The following is a 16,816-nucleotide window of genomic DNA, read 5'->3' as shown; positions in this document are numbered from 1 at the left end:
AATCCTCCCAATGACATCCCTATAAAGTTATATACTGACAGCTTCCCATTATAGATGTAAAACTAAGACTCAGAGAGATCTAGCAACTTGCCCACAGAGATAGAAGAACAAGAATTTGTCTCTGAATCCTATGCACTTTCCACTCCACCATGCTGATTACTCGGAAAGCAAATTGGAGGTGGCTTAAGAGCTCAGTTGGTATGAAGTAGAAAAAGGTGCTGCATGTCTCCTTGTCAGATTTGTCTCTTTTTCTTTCTTTTCTATTTTCAATTTTCTAGTGTGTCTGTGTTGAGGTCATGGTTGTTCTGCCCCACCCTGACCAATCAGTCTTTCACAAGATGCAGACATAAAAGAGTTGTAACTCTCCTCTCTGCAGCTGTGACCGTGTTTCGGGCTTTGAGGTTTTCTCTTGCAGGAAGAAATCATTAGCCTGTCACTTTCACTCTCCTCTTCCCCACCCTCTTCAATACCTTAGGGCCTGATAGCATCAGGGCTTGATGTGGAGGATATGCAAGGAGCAAAGGCAGCAGTCCTGATCCCTCACTGTTCCTTCCTCCCATGGCCGGGAGTTAAATGTGTTCATCATCATTAGACCAAGTTACCTGTTCCTGAAAAGCACTAGCTTGCTCCTCAAATCCCGCTGTTCGGAAATAATTGACGACATCTATCACAGCCCAGTCTGCAGGGTCTGGTGGTCTTCCATTCTCCATGGAACTACAAAACACAAACATGACAGCCGTCATGGTAATGCATGTATGTGTTCTGGCTTGCTGGAACCATGGCCCTCTTTTCCTTCAGAGGCCCAGATCCCAATCTACCTCTCTTGTGTTTCATGGGCTTAGAATATCATTACTCTCAGAAGCTCATTCACTGCTTCTCCAATAAACCATTAGACCTTTAAGATAACGTATTTCCTCATGAACTGTTTTTTAATCCAGAGATAATGAGAGTAACCCAATGACTTCCGGTGACCCACAGGATGATATTCATACTCCAGAGTTAAGAACACCAGGCTCTTTACAATATGGCTCAACACATTTCTCCTTTTCTATCTCCTATCCCCTTCCCTGAGTCGGAATCTACTGGACGGCACTGGGTTTTTTGGTGGGGTATCCCCTTCCCTACTCCCACCCCCATACATCCAGTGCCATAGGCGTGCTGTACCATGCCATTTTATGGCTCTTCACCTTTGTACATGCTGTCTCAACCACTTATAATGCTCCCTGTCCCTTCACCCATCTTTACCTGAAAATACTCTACCATTCCTGTCATAGTTCAAATCCCACCTCCTCTATGAGCTGTTTTCTGGCTCTACCAGGCAACTGCTTTTGTTATAATCTCCTCTGAGTTCTTCTAGAACTCTACTCAAATGTATATTATGGCACTTTCCACACTGGATGATGACATTTGCTTATTGGATAGCATTCCCATTAGCCAATGGCTTGAACCATTTCTCACTTTATTATTCCTAGTGTCAAACACACAGAAACTCAACTGATATTGCTCAAATGAATAAAGGTATGATAACCAAGCATTTGTTTGAGAGGGTCTATGGATAACCTACCTCACTGGATTTACAGAGGAGGGTAGGAGAAGTGGAATACAGGAAGAACGGCAAAGATCTACAGTTACTATTGCTCTGCCTTATTTCTGTTTGGGAAGTATTTTTCTGGTTTCTATTTTATATAACTTGTTAATTCCTGATCAAAGTAAGATATTTCTCCAACACCATTAGAGTTAAAAGTACTAAGTCTAGGTACAGCTCTGCCGCTCACTAACTTGGTGTTTTTGGACTATTCACTCCTTCAGTTTCCCCTCCTATAGGACGGTAGCAATCTAGCAGATTACAAGTCTGTGACTGACTAATAGGACATTCATGAAACCATGTTTTCTATTAAAACTATCCTTGTTTAGAGTCATCTGCTTAGTTCACTCATTCAACAAATATTAAACACTTACTATATATCAGGCCATCAGATGGGTACTGAGGATTCAATAGTGATAGACTCCCTAGTACATAATTTGTGTGTATCAAATTGCTACAGGTGTTATGATAAAGAGTGTACAGAAAACACAAGAGGTACAAGGAGGGGCTGGTCAATTCTATCTTGGATGAACAAGGAGATAGGAAAGGGGATGGGGGGGCGGTCAGGTCAGGAAAGGCTTCTTGGAGAAAGTGATCTTGAGTTTGGAGACTACATTTCAGTTTCCAGATAGAGAGAGCCACTTGAGAAATGTTGTGGCAGTCTGTTTTATCTGAGGGAAGAGCAAGCAGGCCAGTACGACTCCACATGCCTCTCACAATTTTGGCCTAGGCTCTGGTTTAGGTCTTCTTCACTCAAGTCTTATTCTCTGGATGATCTCTTCTATCCCCTTGAATCCAGTTACCTAAATCTCCCTCTTGAACCTTATATACAATAGCCTACCGGAATCTCTACTTGGGTGTTTCCCATGTGCTTTTAGGCTCAACATGTCTAGCATGAAGTTACCATCCCCTCCCCTGCATCGCCCTCCTCTCCAAACCCATTCTTCACCAGTGTTCTCTTCCCAAGTGAACGCCATCACTTCTGCAGCATGAGACAGAATCCCGGGAGTAATCCAGCTCCCTTGTCTGTTGCTTACCTCAATTAACAAGTCCTCCTAAAAAGCTCTTGAATCTATCCTATTTTTCTCCATTAATACTGCCACTTCTTTTGTTCAAACCATGCGATTTACTGTAGAGCCCCTTACCATACTTCCTCACCTCAAATCTTGCTCTCTTTCAAGCATTTCTCTACACTCAATCCAAGGTGACAATTTGTTCCTCTGCTTTAAATCTTTTAAAAGCTTCCTCTTGGCCTTAAGATAAATTCCAAATAGCTTACTTGGCTTAGGAGTTTCTTTAGGACAAAGCCAGGCCCACCTCTCCAACTAAGAATATGTTGGTGAGCAAAGCAGACATAGTACTTACTTTATGGACCTCACAATCCTGTGGGAATAGACATTGGTCAAATAACGATACAATTAAATATACAACTGCATATTGTGGTAAATGCTGTAAGTGACAGGCATACTGTGCTATGATAGTCTAGGGGAGGCTTTCCTGTGAAAATTTCTTTTGGGTTGAGGTCTAACTGTATGAAGCTAGGAGCTAACTGTATGAAAAAGTCAGGTGATGACTGTTCCAGGCTCTGTGGCAGGAGTATGTAGAACAAAGAGTTATGTAGGTGTTAAAAGCCACAGTAAGGATTCTGGATTTTTGTCTAAGAGCAATAGGAGCTGTTGAATAATTTTATATAAAGAGAGTGACCTGATCAGATTAACATTCTGAAAAAAGAGGGTATTGGAGAGAAGCCAGACGGGAAGAAAGGGCACCGATTAGAAGTCTATTCAGTCATCCAGGCAAGAGATTATGGTGACCAGACTAGAGTCTACTGAAAAAGAGAGATGTGTGTGGATTTAAAAGATATTTAATAAATAAAATTAACATGATTTAGTGACGAACTGGGCATGGAGAATGAAGGAGATGGGAGTGTCAAAGGCAACTGTTAGGTATCCAGCCTGTGGAACTGGATATATGGTGCTATCTTCACTGGGATGCCACCACCAGGTTTAGTTGGACACACTGAATTTGAGGTACCATTTATATTAGAATGGAGATTTAACATGCCAGAAATTCAAACTGGATTCAGAGGAGGACGTGAAACAAGGGATATCATTGCTGATTCATATAGATCTTGGCTGGAAGCAGATAATACCAGAAAGATGTTTACCTCCATTTTATTGATTATGCAAAAGCATTTGACGATGACCATTATCATAACAAATTACGGATAATATTACAAAGAATGGGAATTCCAGAGCACTTAATTGTGCTCATGTGGAACATGTACATAGACCAAGAGAGAGTTGTTTGAACAGAAAAAGAGGATACTGAGTGTTTAAAATCAGAAAAGGTGTTAGGGTTGTATCCTTTCACTATATTTATTTAATCTGTATGCTGAGCAAATAATCCGAGAAGCTGGACTGTATAAAGAAGAACGTTGCATCAGGATTGGATGAAGACTCATTAACAACCTGCAATATGCAGATGACACACCTTGCTTACTGAAAGTGAAGACAACTCTCAAGAGGCACTTCCTGATGAACATCTAAGCCTATAGGCTTTGGTATGGATTACACCTCAGCATAAAACAAAAATCCTCAGCTGGACCAATAAGCAACATCATTATAAATGGAGAAAAGATTGAAGTTGTCAAGGATTTCATTTTATTTGAATCAACAATTAGTGCCCACAAAAGCAGCAGTCAAGAAATTAAAGGATGTATATTGCACTGGGCTGATCTGCTTCAACAGACCCCTTTGAAATCTTAAAAAGCAAAGATGTCACTTTGATGACTAAGGTGCACCTGACCTAACCCATGGTATTTTCAATTGCCTCATATGCATGCAAAAGCTGGACAATGAAAAGGACAACTAAAGAAGAATAGATACATCTGAATTGTGTTGGCAAGGAATACTGAATATAGCATGGACTGCCGAAGAACAAACAAAGCTGTCTTAGAGGAAGTAGAGCCAGAATGTTCCTTAGAAGCGAAGATAACAAGACTTCATTTTGCTTACTGTGGATCTGTTATCAGGAGGGACCAACCCTCGGAGAAGGACATCGCACTTGGTAGAGGGTCAGTGAAAAAGAGGAAGACCCTCAATGAGATAGACTGACACAGTGGCTACAAAAGTGGGCTCAAATATACCTACTATTATGAGGATGGAGCAGGACTGGGCAAGGTTTCATTCTGTTATCCATAAGGTTGCTATGAATTGGAGTCAACTTGATGGCACCTAACAACATGAGCCTGGAGTTCAAAGCAGAGAAGTGGGGGCTAAAGATACACACTTGGGAGACAGAGGTGTTTAGATGGTGGTCACACCCTTGGGCAAGGTGAGAAGAGAACTGGGCCTAGAACTAAGTGCTGGGGAAGTTCAGCATTTAGTGAATGTTGAAAAGATTCATGTTACTTTTAAATGAAAATTAAATTGCCCAGACTTTGGGGATCCCTAAAAGTCTTCAAATATCCAAAAGTCAATGGTCTAGCTGTATCGCCATCTCACCCCCAGCATAACATTTTGCTCATAGCAGTAGCCTAAAATATTTGATTAAAAAGCAAACTTCTGTCCCACTCAAAGAAAAGGGAGTCACTCATCACATGGCAAACATACTTCATTTAAAAACATTTACAGCCAGTGCTTACTAGTAAGAAGTGCTTTTCTTTTTTGGGGTTAGAGGTGGTGAATCTATAAACCCTGCATGCTCACGCACACATACACACCTATGCACAGATACATACACACTTACCACTGATTAGGCAATATTCTTTGGGGACAAAAAACTATTTTTCACCCTAACATGGTCAAACATTAACTTATATTTTTAAATCAATACTGCTGTTTAAAATCAATGCTAATTTGGTTTTAAAAAATTATCCATGTGCTTGAATTTTCCATCATCCCATTAACATAGGCAACCATGAGCTGACGTTGGGGACTCTCTTCAAGGTATCATCTTCCTTCCCACTCTTGCTTAAGGTGGGCTTTAAAAATATTTGGAAAGGTGTTCATTGTTCAAAAAAAGTCTTTTAAGTTATCTAATCAGTTAACTTCTAACAAGAAGCATAAAGTCCCATTGGATACACTTTTAAGTTTCCCAGAAAACATCTGAATTCAATCTTTCTGTGGTTGACTTTAATTAGCTGCCTTTCCTCATAAGATTAGTTATTTAATAGTAATAACAACAAATGCTATATTGTAATTTGGGGGTAGGAGGCTTTCCTGATTCTTATGCTGCTGGAATGTAACATCATCACTTCCATTACCCTGTAATATCCTGGAGTACTAGCAATAAGCAGAGAACAAAGACTTTGTACAACTGTTGACAGTGTACCATATAGAAATGTGGAACCAGGTGCTTTCTCAGGCTTAGGGTGAGGGAATCCAACCAAAACAGACAAGGGTTTAGAAACCAATTAATACATTTAATGATTGACCCACCTAAGTTCAGTCATAGAAGCAAATTAACTTAGAAAAAAAATCACAACATTAGACTATTCATATCCTAAGAAGAAAAGCCTGTCTAACTTCATCTCTGTAGCTCTCCATCACCTAGCACATTAGTCTGACCGGCACGTAGTAGATACACAGCAAAGGTCCGTTAAGTTAATGGACTAAGCACCAGGGAGTACTTACAGCCTATAATACACTTCTCACAGTTTCCTAATATTAGGCTCCCTTTCCTTGTTAACTGGCTACTGTAAGCCTCTTTTGGAAATGAGGAAACTAAAGCACAGAAAGGCTAAGTAACTCACCCCAAATGACATAGTAGATAAAGCCAAGATTAGAACCCAGATATGCTTGACTCCAAATCTATGCTTTTTCCATTAACTTATTCATTGATTAGGAGCCCTGGTGGCACAGTGGTTAAGAGCTCGGCTGCTAACCAAAAGGTCAGCATGTTTGAATCCACCAGCCATGCCTTGGAAACCCTATGGGGCAGTTCTGCTCTCTCCTACAGGATTGTTATGAGTCGGAATAGACTTGATGGCAATTTTTTTTTTTTTTTAATTCATTGATTGAACAAATATTTACTGAAAGCCTACTATCTCAGTACTGAGCGAGTTGCAGAGTTACAAGGGGAGAGACTGCACAGACTCTGCCCTCAAGGAGCTGGAGATCTGGCAAGGGTGAGCAGCTAACTGTTAATACTAGAATTGAGGGGAAACAAGGTGCTATTGAGCATGCACACAATGAAAGGCCCGGTTAGTTCTGCTAAACTAGGAAACTGGAAGACTTTGAAAGGCAGTATTGAAAAGCATTTATTGTTCCACACACCCTAACCTAGGTCCGTCTTGGTTGTCTATTAATGCATGATGGATAAGATTTCGCTGGGTCCTCCCAGTGATTTCAGCAACAGTTTTAAGCAGAAAGCTTGAGATGAGCCAAGGGATTATGATGGCAGGAAGGCACGGGGAGCCAGAGTGCCAAGGCCAAAAAATCAACCATGAGAATATCTTGGAGGATGAAGTTAAGTGTCATCTTCCCCTCTGGGAAAACAGTAAATCTCTCCAAGAACCGCTATTTGTGACCAAGGTGAGGCATTTTATTCTTTCATAAATGCATAGGTCTCTCCAAATCGTTTTTAATGACATGTGTATATCAACTTCCAGAAGCAATTTAAATAGTACTGTTTAAAACTCCTCCTAAATGGTGATTCCACTGTGGCTGCTGATTTTTCACTGATCAAATGAGGTGACAGATATAAAAGTGCCATTGTCAATTAATATTTATTACTCATAGTGGAAACCCTGGTGGCATAATGGTTAAGAGCTATGGCTGCTAACCAAAAGGTCAGTAGTTCGAATCCTCTTGGCACTCCTTGGCAACTCTACGGGGCAGTTCTGCTCTGTCCTATAGGGTCATTACGAGTCGGAATTGACTCAGCATCAACGGGTTTAGTTGTTTTCTTTCTTTTTTTTTATCATAGCAAAATGTTTCTTAGGATACAATATACAAAAATGATGTTTATGAATCTTTTTCCAAGCACAGAATCTTTTAAAAAATGGGTTTTGTTTGTTTTTTGCTGTTTACCTTACTACAAAACACTAGCAACAGTGTTCAAGGACAGATTTTGTCTGCCATTCCGTCACTTAATCAAATCGATGTTTCCATTTAACTCAGTCACCTATTAATCCTTGTGCATATGGTTAGGCACATCATGTACTGATAAAAATTATATCGTGTGAATAACTCACATTGGGAAACAATTATTCCTTAATTAAATAATCACCTTACTTTTCAAAAGAGCTAGAGAGGTACAATCATGGAGACAGAAATGCAATAAATAACAAATTTGGCAGATATCTGCAGATTAACTGAGACCTTATTACGAGTGTTTTCATATTGGTACATTATAATTTTAAGTGCTGGCAGCAAAAGTCTCCATTTTCCCTTTACATATCAGCGAGGGCAGATGGAAAATGGTTGAAACTCTTCTCCAGATGTACCAGTGGATGTTTTATGGTACTTATTTTTTTTTTATGATGTTATAGGTTCTGAGAGTGGATCAGGCCAAAGGAATAATCTGGATAAATACAATTCATATGTGATTTTGAAACTACATTATATTCATTCATTTATTGCATTTCTTGCTTCAAAGTTCAGAGCAAAAGTGACTTTTAATACTGGTTAACATACTATGGTGATCTATTTGTTACATTACTCCTTTATAAAACTGTGTGTTACTATAATTCTGTGTGTTACTTATTTTTATACTTGGAAATGAACTCTAACTTGGTACTGCATTGATCTTTATAAATTATTTTTAAAATTAGATTGACCTACTCTTCATCCCCTGTCTGAAAACTGCCTTTGGCGAAAGGCGATTTAATTCTGATTCTAATAAATTAATATTGATCTCTTTGCTTATGACATGTCTAAGAAAGAGTCAACTAAATGAGCTTTAGTTTTATGTCATTCCTTTCTCCCTCTCCCTTCATGCTAACAAGCAGAGGTCTGGCTAAAAGCAATTAAGGCTTTGATAGGTTTGTGGATGATAGGCTTTGGAGCCCTAAATCAGTGACAACACCAGGAGCAGGTATCCAGGACAGATGGGGACATCTTCCTGCATCTTTCCCTTCCTCTGTAATTGGTATCTACCCTCGGGCTGATGGCTTTCCTCTGAAATTGCAGTGTGCTCTGTCCAAACACTACCAGTTGCCATCAAGTTGATTCCGACTCATGGAAATTCCATGCACGCAGAGCTGTGACTTTTTGGCAGTAAATCGCCAGGTCTTTCTTCTGAGGTGCCTCTGGGTGGGCTCAGACTATCAACTTCCTGGTTAAGTATAAAACATTTAACCGTTTGTGGCCACCCAGGGACATCCCAACACTAGACCTTGTCATATCTCTGCTTGGAATGTCCCCCATACTCCATCCCATCTTTCTGAAAACAAAAAGGCCTATGAATTGCCTCGCTTCCTACCAGATCTTAACTTTCTAGTACAAATAAAACCCTCTGAGCTAGGGTAAATAAGGACACTTCGTTCAAAAGGACTCAATGAATCTTTTTTTTTTTTTTTACTATCAAATACAATTCATACATGCCAAACACAAACTTATTATGAATGTTTCATATCCTAATCATTACTGCTAAAGATGATAATCTAAAGAATGCCTCTAGAACTTTCCTTCCCTGCTCTGAGTCACAGTACACTCGTCTCCATTCCAAAGCACTCAGGTGTGGCTTTAATGCTCAGACACACTCAATTCTCCTTCTGTAGGGATCTCAGTAGCAAGACAGAAACTACGTGGAAAACAGAAACCTGTCAGGGCTGATAATGTATGAAAGATATATAGTGCATGTCTGTGGATTCTGCTGGCATTAATTTAAACTTCTGTTGCTTTTACACTTAAAATATGATGTCTTAATAGGCTTAGCTGACTCTATAGTTTTGTGCATTTAACTCTTTAAATTTATACTAAGGCAACGGATAAGGCAGTATAAATCAAAACAGTAAACAGATTCAATTCTTAGCCCAAGTTATCATTTAAGAGAATAATCAGTTTTTAAGTTATTTATCATAAGACCATACAGAATGAACTTAGAAAGCAATAAAATATATACTTTTTTTATGATCATTTATTCATTAATTTTATTTATTGGGCTTTAAGTGAAAGTTTACAGTTCAAGTTAGTTTCTGAAACAAAAATTTATACACACATTGTTATGTGACCCTAGTTGCTCTCCCTATGATGTGACAGCACACTCCTCCTGTCCACCCTGGATTTCCTGTGTCCACTCAACGAGCTCCTGTCCCTTTTTGCCTTTTCATCTCACCAACATTCCAACTCTCAACTCTCCAACATTCATTATTTTGTGTTTTTTGGATTAATGCTAGCCTTGTTGAGGTAAGATGGTATCTCACTGTAGTTCTGATTTGCATTTCCCTAATAGCTAAAAAAAAAAAAAAAAATTTTTTTTTTTTTTTAATAGCTAATGATCATGAACATTTCCCCATGTATCTGGTAGCTGCCTGAATGTCTTCTTTGATGAAGTGCCTGTTCATATCCTTTGCCCATTTTTTAATTGGGTTGTCTTTTTGTTGTTGAGGTTTTGCAGTACCTTGTAGATTTTAGAGATTAGATGCTGATCAGATTTGTCATAGCCAAAATTTTTTTCCCAGTCTGTAGGTTGTATTTTTACTCTTTCAATGAAGTCTGTTGATGAGCATAAGTGTTTTAGGGGCTCCCAGCTGACTAGTATCTTTTCTGGTATTTGTGCATTGTTAGTAATGTTTTGTATTCTGTTTATGCCATGTATTACAGCCCCTCGCATTGTCCCTATTTTTTCCTTCTATGATCTTTATCATTTTAGATTTTATATTTACGTCCTTGATCCATTTTGAGTTAGTTTTTATACATGGTGTGAGGTATGGGTCTTGTTTCATTTTTTTACAGTTATGCCAGCACCATTTATTAAAGAGAGTGTCTTTTCCCCAACTGAAGGACTCTGGGCCTTTGTCAAAGATCAGCTGCTCATAGGTAGATGAATTTACATCTGGATTCTTGGTTCTATTCCACTGGTCTATGTATCTGTACCAGTACCAGGCTGTTTTGACTACTGTGGTGGTATAATAGGTTCTAAAATCAGATATTGTGAGGCCTCCCACTTTATTCTTCTTTTCCAGTAATGCTTTACTTATCTGGGGCCTTTTTGTCTTCTGTATGAAGTTGGTGATTTGTTTCTCCATCTCATTTAAAAATGCCATTGGAATTTGGAGTGGGATTGCATTGTATCTGTAGATCACTTTGGTTAGAATACACATTTTCACAATGTTGACTCTTCTCATCCATGAGCAGGGTATGCTTCTTCACTTACATAGGTCTCTTCTGGTTTCTTGCAGTAGTGTCTTGTAGTTTTCTCTGTATAGGTCATTTACATCTCTGGTTAGATTTATTCCTAAGTATCTTCTTGGGGGCTATTGTAAATGGTATCAGTTTGGTGATTTCCTCTTTGAATTTTTCTTTGTTGCTGTAGAGGAATCCAACTGATTTTTGTTTGTTTATCTTGTGTCCTGATACTTTGCTGAAATCTATTAGTTCCAGTACTTTTCTTGTGGATTCTTTCAGGTTTTCTGTGTATAAGATTATACCACCTGCAAATAGAGATACTTTTACTTCTTTCTTACCAGTCTGGATACCCTTTATTTCTTTTTCTAGACTAACTGCTCTGGTTAGGACTTCCAGCACAATGTTGAATAAGAGTGGTGATAAAGGGCATCCTTGTCTGGTTCCTGTTCTCAAGGGGAATGCTTTCAGACTCTTCATTTAGGATGATGTTGGCCTGTTGGCTTTCTATAAATGTCCTTTACTATGTTGAGGAATTTCCCTTCCATTCCTATTTTGCTGAGAGTTTTTATCATGAATGGGTGTTGAACTTTGTCACATGCCTTTTCTGCATCAACTGATACCATCATGTGGTTCTTGTCCTTTATTTATGTGATGGATTACATTGATTGTTTTTCTAATGTTGAAAAAAAAATTTTTTTTTTTTTTTGAACCTGGTATGAATCCCACTTGGTCATGGTTAATCATTTTTTTGGTATGTTGTTGAATTCTACTGGTAAGAATTTTTTTGAGGATTTTTGCATCTATGTTCATGAGGGATAACCTGTTGCTGTTGAGTTGATTCCAACTCATAGCAACCCTATAAGACAGAGTAGAACTGCCCCATAGGGTTTCCAAGGAGCTCCTGGTGGATTTGAACTGCCAAACTTTTAGTTAGCAGCCCTAGCACTTAACCAGTATGCCACCAGGGTTTCCTCATGATGGATAGTCTGTAAATTTTCTTTTTTTGTGATGTTTTTACCTGGTTTTGGTATCAGGGTTATACTGACTGCATAGAATGAGTCTGGGAGTATTCCATCCTTTCCTATGCTCTGAAACACCTTTAGTAGTAGTGGTGTTAACTCTTCTCTGAAAGTTTAGTAGAATTCTCCAATGAAACCATCAGAGCATGGGCTTTTTTGTGTTGGGAGATTTTTAATTACCTTTCCAATCTCTTCTTTTGCTATAGGCTTATTTAGTTGTTCTACCTCTGTTTGTGTTAGTTTAGGTAGGTAGTGTGTTTCTAGAAATTTGTCCATTTCCTCTAGGTTTTCAAATTTCTTAGACTACAATTTTTCATAGCATTCTGTTACAATTCTTTTAATTTCAGCTGGGTCTGTTGTGATACCGCCCATCTCAGCTCTTATTTGGGTTATTTGCTTCCTTTCCTGTTTTCCTTTTGTCAGTTTGGCCAATTGTTTATCGATTTTGTTGATCTTTTCAAAGAACCAGTTTTTGGTCTTGTTAATTCTTTCAATTGTTTTTCTGCTCTCTATTTAATTTAATTCTGCTCTAATTTTTATCATTTGCTTTATTCTGGTGCCTGAGGGCTTCTCTTGATGCTATTTGTTTGAGTTGTAGGGTTAATGTTTTGATTTTGGACCTTTCTTCTTTTTGGATATTTGCATTTATTGCTATAAATTGACCTCTGAGCACTGCTTTTGCTGTGTCCCAAAGGTTCTGGTAGTATGTGTTTTCATTCTCATTTGAGTCTGTGAATTTCTTTATTGTCTTCAACTTCTTCCATAACCGAGTAGTTTTTGAGCAAGGTGTTGTTCAGTTTCCATGTGTTTGATTTTTTTTTTCTTGCTTTTTTCTGTTACTGATTTCTACCTTTACAGCTTTATAGTCAGAAAAGATGTGTTGTAATTATTTCTGGATTCTGTTACAGCTTGCTTTGGATTCCGTTAAGGTTTGCCTTATACCCTAATATGTGTTCTATTATGGAGAATGTTTCACGTGTGTTGGAAAAGAAAGTATACTTGGCTGCTGTTGGGCGGAGTGTTCTGTATTTGTCTATGACATCAGGTTGGTTGATCGTGGCATTTACATCTACTGTGTCTTTATTGAGCTTCTTTCTGGATGTTCTGTACTTCATCAAAAGTGGCATGTTGAAGCCTCCTACTATTATTGTGGAGTTGTCCATCCCTCTTTTCAATGCTGTTAAAGTTTGTTTTATGTATTTTGGAGCCCTGTGTTTGGGTGCATAAATATTTATTATGGTTATATCTTCCTGGTGTATTGACCCTTTAATCATTATATGGTGTCCTTCCATATCCTTTGTGGTAGATTTTACTTTAAAGCCTATTTTGTCAGAGATTAATATTGCCACTCCTGCTCTTTTTTTTATTTTTGTTTGCTTCATATATTTTTTTCCATCCTTTGAGTTTTAGTTTGTGTCTTTAAGTCTAAGCTGTGTCTCTTGCAGGCAGCATATAATAAGATCGTGTGTTTTTTTTTTTAATCCATTCTACCACATTGTCTCTTTATTGGTGCATTTAGTCTGTTTACATTCAGCGTAATTATTGATAGGTATGAGTTTAGTGCTGTCATTTTAATATTTTTTTCCTGTGTGTGTTGTTGACAGTTTCTTTGTTCCACTTAATTTTCTATGCTGAGTCCTTTTTTTTCATCTTTTTCACTGTTGCTGATTTTGTATTTGCTGAGTCTTTATGTTTTTCTTGTTTTTTATTTTGATATGTAGGATTGTTAGTTTCCTTTGTGGTTATCTTAATATTTACCCCTATTTTTCTAAGTTTAAACCAATCTTTTATTTCTTTATATCGCCTCGACTTCCTCTCCATATGAAAAATCTATGACTACATTTTTTAGTCCCTCTTTGTTTTAATGTTGTCATCTTTTATATATTGATGGCTGTTTTCCTATTTTCATTGTTTTAGCTTTGATATATTTTTGTGACTTCCCTATTTGGGTTGATATTTGGTTGCTCTGTCCTGTGTTCTAGTCTTGAGTTGTTACCTGATGTTACTGATTTTCTAACTGGAGGACTCCCTTTAGTATATCTGGTAATTCTGTTTTGGTTTTTGCAAATTCTCTAAACTTCTGCTTATCTGGAAATGCCCAATTTCACCATCATATTTGAGAGGCAGTTTTGCTGGATATATAATTCTTGGCTGACAATTTTTTTCATTCCAGGCTTTTGCCTGCATGGTTTCTTGCCTGCATAGTTTCTGCTGAGTAGTCTGACCTTAGTCTTATCAACTCTCCTTTGTAGGTGACTTTCATTTATCCGTAGCCGCTCTTAAAATTCTCTCTTTATCTTTGGTTTTGACAAGTTTGATTATGTCTTAGTGGCTTTCTTTCGGAATCTACCTTGTGTGTGGTTCAATAAGCATCTTGGATAGATATCTTCTCACCTCACAATATTAAGGAAGTTTTCTGCCAACAAATCTTCAACAATTCTCTGTGTATTTTCTGTTATCCACCTCTGCTCTGGTACTCCAGTCACTTGTAGGTTATTCCTCTTGTTAGTGGCCCACATAATTATTAGGGTTTCTTCATTTTTTAAAATTCTTTAATCTGATTTTCCCTCAAATAAGTTTGTGTCAAGTACTTTACCTTCAATCTCACTAATTTTGACTTCCATTGCCTCAATTCTGCTCCTATGATTTTCTCTTGTCTAATTCTGAAATTTATTGTTAATCTTCTGGATTTCTGTTTGCTGTCTCTCTGTGGATTCTTACAGCCTGTTAAATTTGTCATTGTGCTCTTTTATAATATTCTTAAGTTCCTCTACTGCTTTATCTGTGTGTTCCTTGGCTTGGTCTGCATTTTGCCTGATCTCCTTCCTCGTCTCTTGAATAGTTCTGCATATTAATCTTTTGTATTCCCTCTGGTAATTCCAGGAGGTTATATTCCTCTGGAAGACTTCCTGATTCTTTGTTTTGGGAGCTTGCTGAAGCCATTGTGATCTGATTCTTTATGTGATTTGATACTGACTTTTGTCTCCAAGCCATCAATAAGTTATTATATTTTATTATTTTATGTTTGCTTACTGTGTCCTAGCTTCTTATTTTGTTTTGTTTTGATATGCCTAAACAGGCTGCTCAAGTGAGCTAGTTTGATTATTGGCGCCTTTGAGTTCTAACATCCTTTCACCAGGTGGTTAGATTTGTTAGGTATGTGAGCCCAGGAGTCCATTTACTCTTCCTGTATGGATTCAGCTCAGGTGTCCAGATAGTTGGTCACCAAGTTGTGGCGCAGGCTCTTCTCTACAGTCCTAGATGGGCAGGGGTGATTGGAGTAGGCACAGGCACCTGACTGCAGTAGGGGGTCACACACTGAACAAGGCAGGGGGCTGGTGGCTACCACTGAGTGTCTGGGAAGAAAGCATGTCCCTGTTCCCTGGAGTGCATAGGTGGATTTTGCAGCTGGACTATGGGCACTCAATGCTGTTGGCTGTAAAGACTGAGAGGCACCACTTATTCTTGGACCCTTGTTGTAGGTAGCTAGGTGGCATGGGTGGAGCCACCAGTCCTCAGGCCCCTGATGTGGGTAGGTGAGGACCCTGCTTAATGGACACAATGGTGTCAAATGTCATGAACTTGCCACTCCACCATATAGCTGATACAGTGAAATTAGGTTTCAAGTATATACCCTGTTGTACTGTGCTAATGAGGGCCTACGCTGTTGAAATGGGCCCACACAGGTCTATATAGGGATGAAATGCATTCAAACTCTGTGGACCCCTTATGCCTGTGCCTAGGCAAAGAGCTGTACCTGCCCTGAGTTCTTGGCTTAGGGGAGGTGGCAGATTATTTTTTCCTGTTAATTTGTTCCCTCTCCCAGGGTGCATGATAGGCCCTACTTCCGGCCCAGGGGAAGTGGCAGTTGGCAATCGTTGAAGCCAGCCTGGGACCAGGGCAGAGCAGGGAGGGAGCAGGGAGAGAGGTTCTTCCCAAATGAGGTGTTTTTTGATCCATTCAGTAGGTTAGATGCAGGTACTTATCTTTTGCTGATTTGAGGGCTGCTTCTTGCTGGTTCTGGAGAGTCAAGCACTTTCTGCCACTCAGTTTCTCCTGATGAGGAAAATGTGTCTTGAATGCCACTGCTTGCCTTACCATGCTCGTCAGCTGATCTGGCCTGCAGGGTGCCAGTTCCCACCAGGTCAGGTCTGGTAACTCCTCGCTGCTTCTGAACTGTCTCTCCCTTCCCCTACCACTCAGTTTGATTCCTCAACTTTGCCTTTGATGTTCAGGGCTCCTAGACTGTCATATATAATCGATTCCCTTGTTTTTTTTGGATCTTTGTTGTAAAAGGGACTACTGGAAGCATCTGACTGCTCCGCCATCTTGGCCCTGCCTCGGCTATAAAATATTAAAGGATAAATTTTAGCTTCTATAGGAAAAATAAAACTCCAAGTTTCAAGTATCACTGTTAACACCCATATATTATCCATATTCAAGAAACTATATAGCTCTCTAACTTATCCTACCAAACAGACCTGCATAAGGGTTACATCAGATTCTGATTAGAAAGGTCATTTTTCAGGTACAAATTATGGCCTCAATTTACTTCTTTTCTCTCTTTCCCTCCTCATTTCTTTCCTCTCTCCCTCCCTCCCTTTTCTCTCTCTCATTCTCTTTCTTTCTTTTTTCTAACAAACTATCTGTTAAGAGATATTTAGTATTAGCCAGTTAAAATGTCTTAAGAGTTTATTTTTCCTTGCTTTTAGTTTAGAGGTACCTCACCATCACAATCACCAGCAGATTCAGACTGCTGTTCCCCAGAAATAACAGCATCCAGGGAATCCTCAGGTCACTGCTTTCAGGTGGAGTCAGGATAATGTGGCTGTGGGGACTGGGAAAGGGTGGGAATGTGGGATAATCAAATGGTGGATGGAATATATGAAGGTGATGGAGAGGGAGTACTCAGGAAC

The 16,816-nt window shown here is 38.9% G+C and overlaps 1 protein-coding gene across 4 annotated transcripts in view; it reads right to left on the bottom strand.

Annotated features, from left to right (window-relative positions):
- The window catches only part of SAMD13 (sterile alpha motif domain containing 13), a 55,002-nt gene that overhangs the window by 25,391 nt on the left and 12,795 nt on the right, over positions 1 to 16,816 (bottom strand). For all 4 annotated transcript variants that reach the window (XM_064282162.1, XM_064282159.1, XM_064282160.1 and 1 more), the window contains one exon: positions 603 to 714. In XM_064282162.1, the coding sequence (XP_064138232.1) occupies positions 603 to 714 (112 nt within the window). The remainder of the gene's footprint in view (positions 1 to 602; positions 715 to 16,816) is intronic.

The sequence above is a fragment of the Loxodonta africana genome, chromosome 3 (genome assembly GCF_030014295.1).
Source record: "Loxodonta africana isolate mLoxAfr1 chromosome 3, mLoxAfr1.hap2, whole genome shotgun sequence".
NCBI classification, from domain to species: domain Eukaryota; kingdom Metazoa; phylum Chordata; class Mammalia; order Proboscidea; family Elephantidae; genus Loxodonta; species Loxodonta africana.
The sequence above is the reverse complement of the archived record's forward strand: the minus strand, read 5'-3'. Positions and strand labels throughout refer to the sequence as shown.